The following is a 20,716-nucleotide window of genomic DNA, read 5'->3' on the forward strand; positions in this document are numbered from 1 at the left end:
ATACTTTCTCTTGTATCTTCAATGAAAACCTTTACAAAATTCAAAGTCATTGTTGAAATACTCCTCTCTTACTGAGAAACCCGCACCTACTCGACATTGGAAAAAAAAGCCAATCTAGGCATAATGTACAATCTGTAATCTCAGCTCCTAGAAAGGTGAGACTGAGGGACATGAGGGAGGAGAATGTTAAGTTCAAAGCAAGTTGAGCAACACAATAAGAAGCCTTGGGTTTTAGTTTAAACTTCAATTCATTAGGGAGGGAGGAAGGGAGGGAAGGAGGGAGGGGGAGAGGGGAAGAGAGAGAGAGAGGGAGGGAGGAAAAGAGAGGTGTGTGTGTGTGTGTGTGTGTGTGTGTGTGTGTGTGTGTGTTTCAAGACAAGGATTCTCTGTGCAAATCTGGCTGTCCTGCAACTCTGTAGACTAGGCTGTCTTCAAATTCAGAGATCCATCTATCTCTGCCTTCCCAGTGCTGGGATTACACCACCATACCCAGCAGGACAATATTCCTTAATCTGTCTGCACATTTCTGTGGGTATGTGCACATGCTCTTGCAGTATAGTGTGTGTGTGTATGCCAGTTTTAATCTTACCACACCTTTTGTGCTAGCTAGTCTTATGTCAAGTTGAGACAAGCTGGAGTTATCTGAAAGGAGGAAACTTCAATTGGGAAAATGCCTCCCCTAAGATTGGGCTATAGGGCATTTTTTAAAGTTAGTGAATGGTGAAGGACAACCCAGCCCATTGTGAGTGATACCATCCCTGGGCTGGTAGTCCTGGGTTCTATAAGAAGGTGGGTTGATCAATCCAGGGAAAGCAAGCCAGTAAGCAGCAACCCTACAATGGCCTCTACATTAGCTCCTGTCTCCAGGTTCCTGCCCTGTTTGAGTTCCAGTCCTGACTTGCTTCAATGATGGACTATGATGTGCAAATGGAAGCCAAATAAACCCAGAGTTGATTTTGGTCATGGTGCTTTATTACAACAATAGAAACTCTAACTAGGACAACTCTATTTTTTGAGAGGTTTTCTCATTGGGAACTGGGGCTCATTGATTCAGTGCAGTTAATCTGCTGGCCAATAAACCTTATCTTCCTGTCTTGGCCTTCCAGCACCTGGGTTACAGGCACATGCTACTATACTAAGCTTTTTTCCATGGGTCCTGAAAATAGAACTCAGTTCCTCATGCTTGCATGGCAAGCATGATACTGACAGCCCTCTCCCAGCCCATCATTTGGGGCTTTCTAGAGATCTAGTTTGGAGCTACAGTCTATCACTCTCTAGTTTATTAACAAAGGAATATCTTGGACTATCTTCAAGGCATTTTTAAGTCAATTTTTTATAATTTGTATTCTATGTACACTGGAGTTTTGCCTGCATGTATGTCTGTGTGAGGGTGTCCAATCCCCTGAACAGGAGTCACAGACAATTGTGAACTGCCATGTGGTGCTGCAAGAGCAGACAGCCCTCTTAACTGCTGTGCCATCTCTCCAGCCCCAAGTCATTACTTTTTAATTATTTTTTTAATCTGGAAAATTACATTTATTTGTTTCTTTGTGTGACAGTGGGTACACCTGAGGACATATGTGTGGGAGGCAGAGGAAGACTTGGTTGTATTCTTCCACTGTTTACTTATTTGTTTGTTTGAAATAGGGTTTTGCCATATAGCTGGCCTTGAACTCAGAGATCCACCTGTCTCTGCCTCTTAAGTGTTTGTACTCCCACTATGGTTTGTAATTTTATTTATTTATTTTTCCTGAGACAGGGTTTCTCTGTGGTTTTGGAGGCTGTCCTGGAACTAGTTCTTGTAGACCTGGCTGGTCTCGAACTCAGAGATCCACCTGCCTCTGCCTCTGCCTCCCGAGTGCTGGGATTAAAGGCATGAGCCACCACCACCAGGCCTGGGTTTGTAATTTTTAAAACTATTTTTCTGGCTCAGCCCCACTTTCAAACAATTTTCTTTAAGTCTTTTTTATTAACTTGATGTTTTGCTCTTCAAGAAGGCACACAACTCCAATACTCAGGTGACAAAGAAGTTACTTGTTAGGTTATTGCTAATCACCTCTCCAATTCACATCAACTGTCCAGCATCTTTCAGAGCTTTCCAGCACTAAGTTCACAAGTTTTACAAAGTCAAAGTTCTGTTTTAGAATGGGTCCACTTAACTCTTCCATAAGCATTCTAAGAGACAATTTTGGTAACCAGAACAGAATGCTGCCCATATAGGCCACCTACTCTTCATTTCCATTCCTTTTCATGTACTTTTTAAAATTATGTTTTGGTTTGGTTTCTCATCACAGGGTTTCACTAGGTAGCCCAGACTGGCCTCAAACCTTGCAAGTGCTGGGATTACAGGCATGTGCCACCATGTCCATCAGTTTTTGTTCTTTTTGAAGCAAAGTTTTGCTCTGATGCCCAGGTTAGCCTTAACTTCTCAATTACCCTGCCTCCAAACTCTAAGTACTGGTTTTTTGAGAATGCACCACCATATCCATCTACTTTTGAAAGTTTATGGATGCTCTTATCAAGTTAGAAAAATCTAAGTATATAGATGCTTATCAATTATATATAAAATAAAATAATAATTCTTTTGAAACTGCTTCCTAGAAAGCTCCACTTGTCATAGAGAAGTTTCAAGCATGAAAGCACTAAATGAACACCCAAAAAGACATTCAAACCCACACAAACAGAGGGTGATAATATGTATTTGTGGAGTGTCACAATGAAAATGAAATAAAATCCAAGGACCCAATCAGATGCAGAGAATGTGGAAACAGAATTAATGTACAAGGACTAAAAGTTTGGTGATTTGGGTTTTTTTATTTAGGTTTTTCCAAGATGAGGTTTTTCTGTTTAACAGCTCTGGCTGTCCTATAACTTGCTTTATAAACCAAGCTGGCCTCCAACTGAGATATCCATCTGCCTCTGCCTCTTTAGTGCTGGGATTAAAAGTGTGTGCCACCATTACCCAGCCAGATTGGTGGTTTCTGATGCTCAATGAAACATGGGAGGTGGGAATTCAGGAGTGTCTTCATTCATGTTTACTTTTGTCTCACAGATGTTTCTTTTTATTATTGCATAGCTTTTGACTTAGCCCACTTATTAATAAAACTGTATACCTAATATTTCATTTTAGAAATGCAATTGCATTTTAATGCTTTGTATAAAGGAAAATTTGGTTCAAAAAAAGGAGGGTCTACTTGTTACTTATAGTATGAAGACTGCTTAACTCCATATTCAAGTACTAAACTACACAGTGCACACCCTGGCTCAGTGGCTGAAAGGAGCCTCTGCTGGACGCAGCAGTACAAGCAGGCCTGTATTTCAGCATTCAGGAGATAGGAAGTAGATCATGAATTCCAGGCTACATAATGAAGACCCTATCTCAACCTCCTTCCTAATAAATAACAGCAGATAGCTTAATTCTATCTATAACTCATATTCATCAATAGCAGAGCTTTACAGACCACAAAACATTTCAAAGATGGCTTTCCAAGCACCATAGTTTCATCACTAACTCAAGACCATGCACTTTCAAAAGAAAAGAAGTTTTCTTAATGTAATAGTACTAGAGGTGTGCAAGCTAGTCACTTGGGTCAAAGCTTTTGCAATCTATACCCAATCACAATTATTCATATTTTATCAGTGTGAAAAAACTGAAAATAAAGGAGATAGTTAACCAGAAGTCTCTAAGTTAAGTTGCCAGAGCTGGGAAATCCATTCATATCACCATTTCATGTAAAACTAGTGCTTTCCCTCAATCACTCTTCCCCAGTACAATTTTAATGAAAAGGGGGAATAATAGAATGGTATGTGCTGTATATGAATTATGTATGTTTTTAAAGGGAAGTGGGGAAAGGGAACATACACATATGACAAATATATTCCACAGAGGAAAAATAGCCCGGGACAGGGTAATCAGTCAAATGCAATACAATGAATATAATTCAAATCCCTACCTTCATTCACAGAGCTCCCCCACTGACAAATATAAACCGGTACAAACTCTTTGAGAGAGATTTAACAATACTGTATTTCTCTGGCTACAAAAAGACTCAAGAAGCTATAAACAACTTAAACATTCATAGAGTGGGCTGATTTAATATAATGGAATGTTCTGAAGGGGTTTTAAAATAACAAATATGGGAGAGGAAATGAAAATCACACAAACACTCCTGAGCTCCAGTTTTTTTGTTTGGTTTTTGTTTTAGTTTTTCCAAGGCAGGGTTTCTCTGTGCAACTGCTCTGGCTATCCTGGAACTCAATTTATAGACTAGGCTGGCCTCAAAGTCAGAGTTCCTCTTGCCTATGCCTCAGAGTGCTGAGATTAAATGTGTGCACTACCTCTATCCAGTTCTAAGCTCCAGCTTTGTGAGTTAATTATGGTGAGGGAAAAAAAATGTATTATTAAATCAAATAAAAACTCATAACATTGTATAATGAAATGGCTCATTTTTTAAAAACTATTTACTTTTATTTTATGTTCATTGGTGTTTTGCCTACATGTATCTCTGTATGAAGGACTAGAATTACAGACAAGTGTGAGCTGCCATGTGGGTACTGGGATTGAACCTGGGTCCTCTGCAAGAGCAGCCAGTGCCCTTAACCACTAAGCCATCTATCCATGCCTATGGCTCATGGTTTGTTTGTTTTTAAGATTCATTTATTTATTATATATACAGTGTTTTGCCAGAAGAGGATAACAGATCTCATTATAGACAGTCGTGAGCCACCATGTGGTTACTGGGAATTGAACTCAGGACCTCTAGAAGAACAGCCAGTGCTCTTAACTTCTTTGCCATCTCTCCAGCCCTGGAAGGTTTACTCTTAGCAAAAGTTATTATCAGAGTATTTGTTAAGCTTCCATTTTATAATTAGCTAAGACTCGATGGGTGGTGATGGTGCATGCCTTTAATCACAGCTTTTGGGAGGTAAAGGCAAGTAGATCTCTGTGACTTTGAGACCAGCCTGGTCTATAGAGCTAGTTCCAAGATGGCCAGAGCTGTTACACAGAGAAACCCTGCCTGAAAAAAAAAAAATCAATCAATCAATTAATAATAATTAGCTAAGACTCAAAGTACTACGTTACCTAGCCCAAGGATAGTTATCAATTTTAAGCTATCTAGTGGATTCCAATTTCCTTATAGCTGCCATACCTGGTTCTGTTGTAGTTGCCCATAACAAATGACTACACAACTCTTTTCCCAAATGGCAATCCATTCTGTCAAAGCCCTCTCTCAGAAATCTTTGAATAAAAATTGAGAATTTTTGAATAAAATTTCCTTTATTGTACTTAGAAATACTACTTTAATATTTCTTCAGTTACCCCTAAAAACTAAAGCCAAATCCCTTAAAACTTTCTTGCCTAAGAATATAAGGTGCTACTCAATACATCTCAATTTCACAAACAGTTGTATGGGGAAAAAAAAAATCCCATTCTTAAGCCAAATAAAACGTATAAACTACTCTAATTCCATGAGGGAAATTACAATGCTAATTTACATGCTCCAGTTGTTTCTCATTAAATTCATACTTACAAGGAGGTGGCATATAATGCCGACATGATGAGAGAGAAGGCTGTGGAGGTGGCTGAGGCTGGGGCTGCGCAACCATGCTTGAACCATAGCCATCTATTGCTAATGGCTGAGTCGGGGCAGCAGCAGCCTGGTGGCCAAAGACTGCGGCTCGGGAAGAGGAGACAGGGCAGCAGGGGTCAAAGGCAGATGCACCATGGAAACCCCCACTTCCATGAGTCCTGAGAGCACTGCTGCTCAGATCAACTGGCAATGCCTGCTGGGTAAAGAACAATTCAAGTTTACCTTTCTTAAGTTTCATGAAAATAACACTTCTTATCACATGACAAAATATTCCTAATGCTCTCTAGGAAAACAAGGTCTTCAAATAAATTTGGAAATAGCAATTCTTTGTATGAGAAAAATCAAACACAAAGACAATATTAAACAAAGTTTAAATTTTAAAATTAGCAGTTTTACTCTCAAAATGTGAAATCAACTCTAAGTAAAATGTAAGCTATAAGATAAGCATTTAACTAATATGTTACTGTACCATTTATTTCTTGGAATTGAGGATAGCTCACTAGTTAAAAACACTTGACTCTTTTGCAGAAGTTTGATTCCTAGTACCCACAGTAGGTAGCTCTCAACTACCTGAAACTCTAGATCCAGAGGATCTAACGCCCTTTTCTGGCCTCCCTGAAAACCTTCATGAATGTGGTGCATAGAAACAAGCAGGAATATACACATACACATAAAATAATTTGAAAAAAAGTTAAAGATTTATTTTTTTTACATTATGTACAACTGAGACCAGAAGAAAAGAGGGTTTAAAAACAGATATGCATTCCTCTGAAATTCTAATCAGGACTTCAGGACTCCTCAGACAGTATGCTATCTATCACAGCACTAAAAAAAGAATTCTAGTAACAATCTGTCTGTCTAAACTTTCAACTAAAATTCTAAGAGTACCCAAACAAAAAAGAGCAGAACATAGTGGCACACAGCTTTAAGCCTAGCACACAGGAGGCAGAAGCAGAAGGCTCTCTGTGTGTTAGAAACCAGCCTGATCTACATAGTGAGTAGGAAAAGTTTACATTTTCTCCCCTCAAAGCATGTGACTTTAAAAGTCCAAAGTGCACAGTAGGGTAACTATGGCCAGCAATGAGTGTCTCAGTCTTTAGGTTTCCTACATGGAAATGATGACTTTGTAATGGACATGAAGGCTATTCTGTTGATCATCATGAATTTTTATACATGCATCAAAATACTGGAATATACAACTATGTGCTAGTCACTTAAAACCCTAAGTAAATGCTGAGCAGTGGTGGCACATGCCTTTAATACCAACACTTGAATTCCAGGATAGCCAAGGCTATACAAATAAACCCTGTCGCAATCCGAATCCCCAAAATCCTAAGTGAACACTTAGATCTTACTCTAAGAGCAAATTATAAGGCAAAAATTTCCTTCTTTTTTTTTTTTTTAATTGTTAAGTAATTTAAACACGTTGTCTACCACTTAAGTTCAGTACACTTGTAGCTTTCCAAAGAAAGTAAAAGCCAACTCCTATTATTAGTAAGCTGTCCTTTATGGCAAGGTCTTCCATTCACCTCTTTTCCAAGAGGCACAATGATTTCAGATAACCACTTAATACTGTGAACTGTTACCAGAAGCAAAATAACATCTGAAATCTCAACTGCATATTGAACCAACTCTTCAAATTCCCTCCTCATGGCAGCATCTAGCTTCGTCTTTTAAAAAGAAGACTTCTTCATTATTTCTGAGTGGTCACAACCCAAAAGCCAGCAAAATTAGAAAGGCAAAACTGAGTACTTTATAAAAGTCAGGAAGCACAGAAAGGCAGCCTTCCTCAGCTCTGTTTCTGCTTTGTTCAGCCACATGACAAGCCAGTTACAATACGTCCCTGAAATACCACCTTCTGGGTTTTTGTTTCTAATTGCATTTAAAGTAAGTGTGTGTGTGTGTGTGTGTGTGTGTGTGTGTAAGTTCACACCCATGTAGTCCAAAAAAAAAAAAAAAAAACTTGTAAGGATTGGTTCTCTCTTTTCACTACATAGGTTCGAGGGACTGAACTAGGGTCAGGACTGGTGACATGTACTTTTACTCACTGCATCCCATGACCCCAAAAGTAAATTTTACAATAAATATCATGTTCACTTTTCCGTGCCATTGTTCTCCTTAATTGTTTGAAATAATTTATACCTTCTGTAAACGAAGAATTTAAAACTCCACAATTCAAACCAGGTGTTGGTGGCTCACGCCTTTAATCCCAGCACTTGGGAGGCAGAGGCAGGCAGATCTCTGTGAGTTCAAGGCCAGCCTGGTCTATAGAGCAAGTTCCAGGACAACCTCCAAAAGTAATACAGAGAAACCCTGTCTTGGGGGAAAAACAGTCACAGTTCACCAAATTAGGTCCTTTTTACATTCAAGAATATGGGTTAGTTTACAGACACACTCACTTTGAGAGCACCACATACACTAAAAGACATCACTGGGATTTTCCACTCTTTTTGAAGGCAACATAAGTCCAAAAAAAAAAAAAAGGAGGGGGAAGTAGGAAAGAGAAAAACAGGAAATTATTGGTGAAAACCACACACCTGGTCGTGGTAGCTGGAACCAGAGCTGCTATTTGCACCACAAGGAGCCTGTACTTGAGGAGGTCTTTCCACAGGACAAGCAGGATCACTGAAGGAAGGAGAAACTGGGACCGCTGGGTGGGGGGTATGGTGGTGGTGGTGGTGATGCTGAAAATGGTGGCCATGCTGCTGAAAACAACTTGAGTGTGGATGTGCTAATGCATGGTGACTCTGTGATGTCCCTCCGCATGGTGAGTGCTGGGGACAGCAGGAAGGTAGCCTCGGCATTGCAGGAGGGCCCGTTTCTGGGACAGCACTAGATGCAGTTCTTCTTGTGTCATCTTAAAACAGAAACAAATGCAAAGAATGATCAAACACCACTTTGAAAAAAAGCACTGTATTAATCTGTAAATAAGAATGTAATGTGATAGTGGCTGGTGAGGTTTATCAGTGAAGTAACAGACTTGTTGATTGAGTCTGTCCACCTGAGTTAGATGCCTGGGACCTACACAATGAAAGAAGAAAAATGACTACCTCAAGCTGTCATTTGAACTGCACACATACTGTTACACATACACACACAAACAAAATCAATTGAATATTTGGCTGGACCACCATCTGACAACCCTTTCATTTGCTTCTTATTTTTATAATTTTTATTATTATACTATTTTTTTTTAAAGTTTGTGTTGTATGGTGGAAGGGACACATGTCATGTGGAATGTTAGAATGAAGATCTGTCTCATTCCAGTGGGGGGGGGGGGACACCTGACAACACAGTATCCAATGACTATTTGCTGAACATATAAATACAGCAGATGGGAAGCATAATTCAAATAAATGCAGGCTACAAAAGTGAGCTGTGTTGAGCATGATAAGTTTGAAGGTGACTCCTAAATGGTCCAGGGGAGATGTCCAAAGTTGGTTGGATATAAAGTTTAAAATAAGGAGAATGGTACAAAAACCACAAAATGAAAGTCAGCTTCCTGGTGATGGGTAAAAACAATGCAATTATAAAACAGGAAGGCCAAGGAAAGGCCTGGGAAGAAGACAAGAAGACCGTCACCAGAAATACAGTGCATGTCTAGTCACTCTGAAAGACGCCACAAGCACATTAAAGAAAGAATGGGCCCAACAGTAAGGTGAAAGCAGTTGCCACTGAGCCTGGAGACCTGTGTTTAATTCCTGGACTCCATACTGTGGAGATAACCGACTTCTCCAAGTTTGCACACACAAACACATGCACACACTATAAAAAAGCAAATAGTTTAATAACAAAGGAAAAACAGAGTAGAAGCAACCACATAAGTATGCATAGACCATCCAGGAGTACCTGTACATGTAATAGGAAAATGGAACTGGTGAAGATACCGAAAACAAAGAGAACACAATGTTATGGCTAAAGACAGATCACAGACTCAGGATTCTAAACAGTGGGTTACTAGTGGACCAGGCATTTGGAAAGAATGGCAGGCACAAACACACAAAGACTTTTACAAAGACTAACATCAGGTGCTGTAGGAGCATATGCCTGAGAATTTTATTCTTTAACTTCCTTCGCAGATGGGGATGAAATCCCTGAGGAAAAGAAGAGTTTTAGAAAATCATAGAAGGGAAGGAAAGAGAACCAACATGACACTGAGGTGAGTTACTACCAAAAGCCTATTGTGAGGTACTAAGCACTTAGAGAAGCAGCAGCCTTCATGGCACCTGGTCATTACCTGCACCATTTAGGAATTTGGATAATAGTGTAGTTAACTAGCTTAAGTGATCCACAGTTGAAAATCTACATAAAACAGGGAAACACATGACAGGTAGAAGTTGAACTGAAATTCCTATCAGGTTTCTTCTGTAAAACAGTTTGGCTTGGGACAAGCATCTGTCTCAAAGATGGCAAATACAGACTAATATCAAGAATGAACTTTCAGAGACTATAGTGAAGTTAATACCTAAGAAATGAAAAACATTTAGAAGATACTGAAATAGTCATATGTAATACATGAATAAAAGCTTTAATCTATCGGCAGTGGTGAACACCTTTAATCCCTGAGTTTAGGAAGCAAAGGCAGGAAGATCTCTGTGAGTTCAAGGCCAGCCTGATCTATAAAGTGAGTTCTAGGACAGCCAAAGCTATTGAGAAATCCTGCCTTGAAAAGCCTAAACAAATAAATAAACTGAAGCTTTAAGATAAATAATGAAATGTAGGTAGGAATGTAATTACTAACACTACCAAGAGATAAGTGAATGAAGAGTTAAAAATCCTTACTACAAAGGTGCTAATGACCCCAATCAAGATATTTTTACTTTGCAGAAAGGGGATAAGATAGGGGTTGAGGGAGGGGGGCAAGGGAGGAGGGGAAGGTGAGGAAACTGGGATTGACATGAAAAACAAGATATTTAACTTTTGCCCAGTGACGGTTTGCCGAGTGACGGTGGCGCATGACTTCGATCCCAGCACTCGGGAGGCAGAAGTAGGTGAATCTCTATGACTTTAAGGCCAGCCTGGCCTACAAAGCTAGTTCCAGGACAAAAATTAAAAAATAAAATTGGTGATATAAGCTGGGTGGTGGTGCATGCCTTTAATCCCAGCACTTGGGAGGCAGAGGTAGGAGGATCTCTCAGAGCTAGTTCAGGACAGGTTCCAAAGCTATACAAGAAACCCTGTCTTAAAAAACAAAACAGGGAGGGAGGGAGGAAGAAAAGAGGAAGACATAGGGCTAGAGAGATGGCTCAGAGGTTAAGAGCACTAGCTTCTCTTCCAGAGATTCTGAGTTCAATTCCCAACAATCACATGGTAGCTCACAACCATCTATAATGAGATCTGGTGCCCTCTTCTGGCGTTCAGGCATACATGTAGGCAGAACATTGTATGCATAATAGATAAATAATCCTTAAAAAAAAAAAAAAAGGTGATATAGTCAATTTATGAGCTATGGCATCTATTGGCATGTCTTTGTTATTAAGTTTCTATCTGTACCATTGTCCATGTCAGACATCAAGCTGCCTTAAGCTAGCAAAAGAGAAATAACACAAAACTAAGAGATAATGTGACCAGAGCTGAAATACAAAACTCTTTAGGCTAGGTATGTAGCTAAATGATAGAAAACACACTCAGCACATATGAAGGCCTGGGCTCAAGTCAAACAAACGAACAGAAGATAGTTCTGACCTTGGGCCTTTCTTATCTATGATGCCATAAGAAAAAGGGGCAACAAAAGTAGAATAAATGATACCACTGAAACCTTTAAAACTCCTATCCCCATCTTAATTAATTTCAAAATATGCCTAGGAGGATAAGTGGTGGTCCATATGGGAACTCTGAAGAAGTTCATGAGTAGCCAGTGTTTTCCCAGCACCTGTACCTTTCTGGACTCTACCAGCATGTCACCCAGAGTTGCAACTTCTCTACCTATGACCAATTCTGGTGACTGCTTCTGTTTGTTCTTTTTAAATTATGAACTCCTGTGTAGGTATGCTATAACCATATATCTCAATATGGTTTTAATCTCATTTCATTTATTAACAATGATGCTGAGCATGGGATTCATTGTTAATTGGCCTTTAGAAAGTGTTCAAATCCTCTGTCTATTTTTAAACCAGATTGTGTTTTTATTATATTAGAGTTCTTTATGTATTCTGGGTACTAGAACTCTTATCATATATGACTTGCAAATAATTTTTCTTACATTCTATGGACTGTCTTTCATTTTCTCGACATTATTTTGATACACAAAAGCTTTTAACTTTTGATGAAATTCACCTCAACTACTTTCTACTTTGCTGTTTATAAATGTACTATCAGCCACCTGGTTTTCATAAAGTTCTCTTAGGTGAGCTAAAATATCTTGGTCACATACAACACATATAATTCAAATATTAAGTCATAGTGTGATTATAATACACAAAGTTTTGCTCACAGGAAGTACCACACAGTATAAGAATAAACTCTCAGCAACACTGTGAAAGAGTAACCCAACATTCTTACATACCGCCCACAGAAGAACCAGCCGCACTATTGCTTGTAAGAGTAGCTGCAGTCTCTGATGCTGTGGAAGGCTGGCTACTGGCCACAGTTGAAGTAGCATCAGAGGCTTGCTCAGAGGTAGATGGATTTGAATTGTTAATGGAAGCGCTAGGAGTTTGTGATTCCATTCTAGCAGAAGTGGTTGGTACTACAGTAGGTTCTATAAAACACAAAAATCAATTTAGCATTTCACAGCAGATTAAAGATGGTTTTAATTCAAATTAACACATATTTTTCCTATTGGAAACAGTCTCTTGCTATACACAGCTAGGCTGTTCTTAGAATTCCTCTATTATGGCCTGCCAAATGTTGCTTCTAGGCACATTCTCCACACCCGGACAAGTTTAAAAAAAAAAAAGTCACCATGATAATGACTAAAATAAAGAAACAAGCATTAAAAACAAACGTCCTAGTAAGTATAACTAATGGTAAAGAACAATTTTGTGAAACTTCACTGCAACATCAAACTGAAATGTCATGAAAGTAAGAACTGCATTGAAAAACTACAACATGTTCTTGTACAATCTAGTTAAACAGACGTTGAAGGTTTTCTAGTAGGACTAGGGGTGTGTATGTCAGTGGTAAAGTGTTTGCCTAGCAGGTTCGAGGTCCTAGGTTTGTTCCCTGAACCAAGAGAAAACGTTCCCAGAACCTACTAAGTTTTCTGGTCTACTGATTACAAAGAAGAGTGAGAGCAAAGTCTAACTATCAAACCACTAACTGCACTCTCTGGCACAGCATAATCCCAAAACAGGCTGCCCAGCCAGAGCTTCTGGTTTTACTACAGTATGGCAACACTGATTAACCACACTTCATATCTTCACCGGGGAAACTAAGACGATACCCGGTGCTTGTGTAAAGAACTGTTAGGACAATATGTGACCATTTATAATGCACCTCGTCATCACACTTTAAACATAGCAATCATTTCACATTAGCTTTTAATATTTATGTTAATGCCTTTGTTTTTGAAAGTTTTTATAAATGTAAATAAACACAAATAGGAAGACTTTAAGAGGAGTAACACTCATCAATACTTTCCAATAATTAAATTATGAGTGAGGTAAATTTCAAGCATCTAGTAAAAAGTGGTCACTTAAGATATTTTATAAAATTTTCTTCATGGCCTAACAGCTTTAACTCCAACATACCATCTTCATCAACAGTAAGGTCCACAACTTCTGCTGCATTCTGCCTCAGGGGCTGTATAACAGTAGAGATCCTACTGCGATTTCGAGGCTCCTGTGGCCGACCTGTATGCGAACTTGAGCCTTGGCTCCAATGAGATCTGGAGTGCCCAAGGGTTGATCGAGACCTTAAATGATGTCAACATCAAGTTAGTAAATATAAATGAAGGATGGGTTTTTTTTTTCAGTCACTCTTAAAATTCCACAAGCTTTTCTGACAAGCACTTAAGTTCCTCAAGCAAGACTTCTCCTAAGAAGGATTAAAAACAATGACTAATACAATGCCAGGCACTCAATAAACTGTTGAACAAAGGCGTCACCAACAAGAGGACCAAAGCAGACATGAGATGTTGCTATCATATCAACTACTCGACTATACAAAAAGACAGAACCCTGCTCTTGGTAACCACTGTTTTGAATATTCACTTGGATTATGTGAATATTACCATACATTGTAAAGAATGTACCAAGTTATTCACTATAATAAAGGAACACACATAAATCTCAAATATTATACACATGTCCCAGGCTAGGTCTGCAGAATTTAATTTTGGGAACACTATCCCAAACCAAGCTTCTGGTCCTATCCTAACATAGTACACAGAAGTAAAGAGACAGCAGAGTTCCTGGAGTTGGCAGAAGTGAAGACACTGGCTAGTCTATGAGTTTGTGAGTCATAAAAACCATTACTTGCTTAACTCCTTTTAGCATTGAATTGTTGGCAACCTTAAATACCTTAAATGAATGGCACTACAGTTTTCTCAATCACTCCCAGGCATTTAGGATGTTTGTTTTTTTAAGGAATCAAAATAATGATTAAAGAGTATTTAGGGATTAAAGAGTATTGATAATACTCTTAGGAATTCTACCTAAATCTATTTTTGAAAAATGAGGCAAATTGCTGGGTGTTGGTAGCAAAGTCTTTAACTCCAGCAGTTGGGAGGCAGAGGCAGGTGGCTCTCTCTGAGTTGGAGGACCTGGGTTGTCCTAGTGGCTCTCTGTAACTCGTTTCAGGGTATCACATGACATCTTCTGGCCTTAACTGGCACAGTACATATGTGTGATATACATACATACATACATGGAGGCAAAACCCATACAAATAAATAACCTCTATTTTTTATATTATTCTTTGGGAAGGGAGGGAGGAGCGAGCGAGCAAACAACTTCCTGGCCATGAAAAGCCACATTTTGACAGGAAAATAACAAGTGGAGAAAAGCATACACAATCCTGAAATGTACTTCTATGGGTATTCTAATATGAAAATTAATATTCACCTATAGAATATAGACTATAGGTGTATCAAACAAGTAACTCATTACAATGAATATCAATATTTACCATCATCTTAAGCACAGGGTAAGTAAAATAGTAATTTTTTATTTCAGGCAAGGGGACATGGTGTTGGAGATAATTCTACGTGGCATATCCAGATATCTATCTAAACAAATGAGATCTTTCCACTCACTTATTAGTTCAGAACTTAGCATGATCAAATGAAGAATGACATCATAAACATCTTTAATTTTGGTCCCATAACATATTAGCACAATTTTCATGCATATCAATGAGGATAATCTTGACATAAGCAAATAACAAGTGCTATTTTTATATGCCCAATATTTACATATTACTCAGCAAAACTTTACAGTTCATGAATTCTGATGTTATAAATTAAGCCCCATTTTAAAAAATATTAAGTAAATCAGGCAGTGGCGATGCACACTTTTGAACCCCGGCAGATCTCTGTGAGTTCAAAGCCAGCCTGATATACAGAGCTAGTTCTAGGACAGTTAGGGGTATTATACAAAGAAACCTGTTTTTAAACTCCCCTCAAAAAAGAAAGAAAGAAAACTGCTATTTAGAACAAGTGGGGTGATGATAAAAATACTATATTCCCTAAGATTCTAGCTTTGCTGGTTTGGGACTAAATGTTTGCAAAAGTGAACTTGACTTTCTTCTCCAAGGGAATCTAATGTGACCTGGCTTAAAACTACTACTCTAGTACGATTATAATCAACTGAGCATCTGGAGGTAACAGGTAGCAAATACATTAAAGTATCTACATTTAAAAGTTCAAATATATAAGTAGGAAATAAAACCTCACCGATAGCTTTCTCCAACTGTAACAATCTCCACTTCACTGTCAGTTGAGGTAACATTAATTTCTTCATTGGCAGTGACCTGGGGAGTGAAGGAAGCTTCTATCACCACAACATCTTCATCAATACTTCCTGGAAACAAAAAGCAAATCCACTTAAAAGGCATGTGTAAGCTAACTACAAGGCAAAAGTTTTGTTCTGAACTTAAAGACGATTGAATGAATATAATAATGGAGTTATATAGTATCTCTTTTTTACTGCTGAAGAGCCAATAGATGAGCCTAAAGTTAAGAGTCAAAAAGGGTTACAACTTCAGAAATGTTAAGTGGAGAGCAAATGACAGGGGAGGGAAATAAAAGCACCTGGTAGTAGAAGGTACTCTGGGTGGGAATGAGTAACAAGTGAGTGTGTTTAAAGAGAATAAGCTTTGGAACTGGAACCACATTCCTAGAGCTCTCACTCTGCAGCAGGAAGAACTCATAAGTAGAAAACGTTCATTTCTTACTCTCATGACCGTGAGAAACCTTATTATCCGCACAACCTATATTTTTTTTTAGCCAATATCTGTTCTGGTAGGTGATTAAAATTAAGGCAGAGGTGTTTTATTGTGAAGGCTAAGAAACAGAGTGTGGCTTTTTAAGAGCCAAAGTCACGCAGGCAAGCTCGTCTGTACTGGGAAGGATCCAGCTGCTGTGGTCTCCTGCTCACCCTGCAATCAAAAGGCATAAAGACATCCCTCCCAACACCCCAGTTATCACCATTCTACTGTGTTTAAGACTTCACTGTGTCAGATGACTCACGTAATTAAAATGGCACAGCATTTTTTTTTTTAAGATTTATTTACTTATTATGTATACAGTGTTCTGCATGCAGGTATGTCAGCAGGTCAGAAGAGGGCACCAGATCTCATTATATATGATTGTGAGTCACCATTTGGTTGCTGGGAATAGAACTCAGAACCTCTGGAAGAGCTTCCAGTGCTCTTAAACTCTCTCCAGCCCATGGCACAGTATTTTGACTGTGCATGATTTGCTTATTTCACTTTACAAAACAGCCAACAGAAATGGAGAACTGCACACACAGGGATTTTTTTACCCAGCTCTTCATGACAACATATTCACAACAGCCAACCATGAGAAACAATTCAAATGTTATCAGCTAGATAAGATAAATACGCATGAAAAAACTAACAAGGAGAAACTAACTGCTGGTCCATGAACGAACCTTGAATTTATGCTGAGTCAGATAGCACATAGGAAAGGCCACATATGGTTCACTTACACAAAAAAGCCCAAAGAAGGCAAACCATATTTGGCAAACAGATGAAAGGTTGCATGAGACTGAAGGGAGAGGCAGAAACAGAAAGGTAAAAAAGGAGGAAGTTAAGGGTCAATAGAAATGTTCTAAAATTGCACTGTAAACAAAGTTATACAGTTTGAATTTAAAAAACAAATCTGAATGAACTGACATATAAATTACACCCAGATAAAACTAAAGCTATTAAACATGAACACCACTCCACATTAAGTCAATAAATGGAGGGAGCTACATTTTGGAATAGAAAAACCCAAACTCCCAAACTGGGCAGTGGTGGCACATGCCTTTAATCACAGCTCTTGGGAGGCAGAGGCAGGAGGATCTCTGTGAGTTCAAGGCTAGCCTGATCTACATAGCAAGTACCAGGACAGGCTCCAGAGCTACACAGAGAAACCCTATCTAAAACAAAACAAAAACACAAAATAAAAAAAAAATCAAAATTCCATAATTTAATCCATTTACAACCCTCAGAAAAAGCATGATAACCACGTGTTCCCATTATTATCTCCAGATAAGCAAACAGGTTATTAAGTGTATTTGGAAGAATAAGCAAAAGATATTGACAAAAATAGTAAAGATTCTATAATCAAAGCATGTTCTTTTGCAAAAATACATGAACAAGTGAAACAATAAAAATATCAGAGGAGTTGAAGAGATGGCTCTGCATATAAAAGCACTTTGCTACCAAGACTGCTGTTCTGAGTTCTACCTCTGGGACCCACAAAATGGAAGGAGAGGACCAACTCCCACAAGTTGTCCTGTGACCCACCCAACCCCACACATACAATAAATAAATTTAAGTTAAAAAATTCCAATAGTAAATCTAAATGCACAGGGAATTTAACATATGACAATGATGACATCTCAAATCCATAGGGGAAAATATTAATGGGTGATTAATGTAGCTGGACAGCTACATCAATTTAGATCCCCTGAATCTACGTAAAAAGCTGAATGTGGTAGAGTATGCCTGTAACCACAATACTGTGGGAACTATAAAGATAAGTACATCCTTAGTGTTCAATAGCCAGCCAGCTTAGCCAAAGTTTCTCTAAGAGACCTACTGTTTGAATAAGTGAATAAATGAGTGAATGAATGGTTAAATATAAGAGAGGAACCAAAAACAAACACACACACACACACACACACACACACACACACACACACCCACCTACCTCATATCCATAACTAACTGGAAACTCGTGAAGTTTCAGTAGTATAAAACACTAAGTTTAAAAAATAAAGAGGGGCTGGAGAGATGCCTCAGTGATTAAGATCACTTACTGCTCTTACATAGGACCTACATGCTGCTCTTCCAGCACCTACATGATGGCTTACAACAGTCTGTAACTCTAGTTCTAGGGGACCCAATGATCTTTTCTAGCCTCTACAGCGGCTATACCACACACACAGTGCATGACATATACACAAGCAAAACATAAATAGCAGGATAAATGAAATGAGTATTCTCTAAAATAAATTAAAATGAACAAAAATAACAAGCAAATCAGTGGGACAGGTAAGGCTCATTGAGGAATCACAGAAATACTAAAATGAGCCCAAGTTTATAGATTATCTTAAAATACCTGAATTTTGCTGCACATAGTGGTACATGCCTTAAATCCCAGCACTTGGGAGGCAGAAACAGAAGCATCTATCTGAGTTTGAGGCCAGCCTTGTCTACAAAGTGAGTTCCAGGACAGCCAGGCTACATAGTGAGAGCCTGACTCAAAATAATCAAACAGATAAACCTGAATTTCTTGACAAACACTACATGAATCAAAATATAGGTAATAGCCTCACTATAATTTAGGGTAACCCAATTGACACTTCATTCTGGCTTTCTGTATTATGAGCAGAAATCTTAATAAATTTAGAAGCCAATTAATAAAGTCACATCAAGAGAGAACTATTTCTCAGAATTCTGATAAAACTAACACATGAGCTGATGCTTGTAAAACAACATCCAATACTAAGTTCAACTAGTTTATTTTAGTTGAATTGACAAAAATAGTGAATAACATAAAATTGCTGTCTCTTGGAGCTTAAAAGCACTAGAAAATGCTCAGTCTTCTATCAGACACTACAACCAATCCACAAACACTGATGCACACTGTTATACCCAAGTATAAAACCATACCAACACTGACAAATAAAAGTAGTTAAAAACTGACAGTCGAACACCATCCTGACTGAAATATATTTGACTTAGTTGCTAGGCCTGGATTCAAAGTCAAGTTTTTACCACTCTAAGGCTTTTGCCAGTTACTAAATACGAGATGCTTTTGATAATGGCAATATCCATATATATCCAGGGAAAAGGAAAATTATTTCCAAAGAATGCAAGAAACTCAATTCCTTGAAAGAGCAGAATTTTTTTTTAAAAAAACAGAACTAAGCCCCATCAATAGTTCAGTTTCTTCTGAATTGCAACCCACTCAAAAATGAATCTCCAAATACATAGAAAAGCACAGGGAGGATTAAATGAGACACACAGGAAACTCTCAAAACTGCACTGTGGCATCATCCACTGTTGAGAGCAGAGGAACTAGACACAAATTCCTTGGGCATTTGGCACAGCAGCTGGTAACATTGTAGTATATATAAACTATAACACACTTTCAGGTTTATTCAGATATGTTTACACAGGTGTACAAGATTATATAGGAAATAGTCATCAGAAAGAGCTGGTTCAACTATAGAACATTCAAGCAGAGGAACTGCACAACTGTTGAATAAGTAATTGTGCATACTGATACAAAAAGTCCTTCATTATTTATCTCTCCGTATTTTCCTATTTTCTGTTGGAGAAAAACTATTAATAGTTATTACTTCTGGGCAGTAAGAATGAACTCTCTAAAAAGGGAATTATCTTGTGCTTTTATAATTCTGTGTCCTGTGCATTAAACTGTTATTTTATTTTACGGGTAGGGGTGTTTTGCCTGCATGTATGTGTACACTGTGTGTGTAGTGCCTACAGAGGCCAGAAGAGGGCATCAGATCACATGGTACTATACAATGTGAACCATGTGGGTGCTGGGAATTGAACCTAGATCCTCTAATAAAAGCAATCAATGCTCTTAACTACTGATCTCTCTGGGCCTTAAGTCATTGTTTCATTTCTGTTTGGAAAGCCAAACAAACAACAAAAACAAAAACTAGTTTAAAATAAAATATTTCACTAGAAACCAAAAAATGTCAGAGTTCATTTTAACTTTCAGGACTTATGCTTCCTCTGATAATTATTTGACACTTCACATGCTTGCTTGCTTTTCTTCCTTTATATTGTATATATGTATGAGTAGTTCATTTACATGTATGCAAGAATGTGACTGATGTCCAAGGAAGACAGAAGAGGGCATTGAATCCCCTGGAACTGTAATTAAATATGGCTGTGAGTCTCTATGTGGGTACTTAGAATTGAACCCAGGTCCTCACAAAAGTAGCCTGTGCTCTTAACTACAGAGCCCTGTCTCTCAGCCCCTAATGCTAATTTCTAAAAGCAATGTAGTTGAGGCAATTCAGTACTACCAAGACAGTACATAAGTGCATCAATAGTTACAGTGAGAATTAGCCAGGAAGACCTGAGCTCACTTGCAGGCTCCCCATAAACACACTGGAGCTTACCTTCATTTCTTAAGACAAGTACAACTGATAGTCACACCAAACAGCCTACCTCATGATTTCAAACAGACCCTGGGCTCTGTTGCTCCTTCTCCCAATGTCAGAGTCTTTACATTCTGACCAAATGAGAGAAATGTGACCAATTAAGTAAAACAATCCTGAGTGCTTCCCTCTTTTCTGAGACATGAAGGAAGAACCACCAAGCAACTCTCCAGCACCACATTAACACTTCTCAAAACAACAAAGTAGACTGAAAAAAATGAAACATGATTAAGAATAAATGCTAACTAAATAATACACAGGAAAGAGGGAGAAAATGGAAGGGAAATGGCAGGTCTCAAAAGAGAACTGGAG

General features: G+C 38.4%; 1 protein-coding gene across 6 annotated transcripts in view; it reads right to left on the reverse strand.

Moving 5' to 3' along the window:
- Rnf111 (ring finger protein 111) overlaps positions 1-20,716 on the reverse strand; it is a 65,090-nt gene that overhangs the window by 13,856 nt on the left and 30,518 nt on the right. For 5 of the 6 annotated variants that reach the window (XM_051197894.1, XM_051197893.1, XM_051197892.1 and 2 more), the window contains exons 3-7: positions 15,427-15,553; positions 13,283-13,446; positions 12,097-12,291; positions 8,129-8,448; positions 5,532-5,787 (exon numbers count right to left, since the gene is read on the reverse strand). In XM_051197894.1, the coding sequence (XP_051053851.1) occupies positions 5,532-5,787; positions 8,129-8,448; positions 12,097-12,291; positions 13,283-13,446; positions 15,427-15,553 (1,062 nt within the window). The remainder of the gene's footprint in view (positions 1-5,531; positions 5,788-8,128; positions 8,449-12,096; positions 12,292-13,282; positions 13,447-15,426; positions 15,554-20,716) is intronic. The other variant, XM_051197895.1, reaches the window with a different exon arrangement.

The sequence above is a fragment of the Phodopus roborovskii genome, unplaced genomic scaffold, assembly GCF_943737965.1.
Source record: "Phodopus roborovskii unplaced genomic scaffold, PHOROB, whole genome shotgun sequence".
NCBI classification, from domain to species: domain Eukaryota; kingdom Metazoa; phylum Chordata; class Mammalia; order Rodentia; family Cricetidae; genus Phodopus; species Phodopus roborovskii.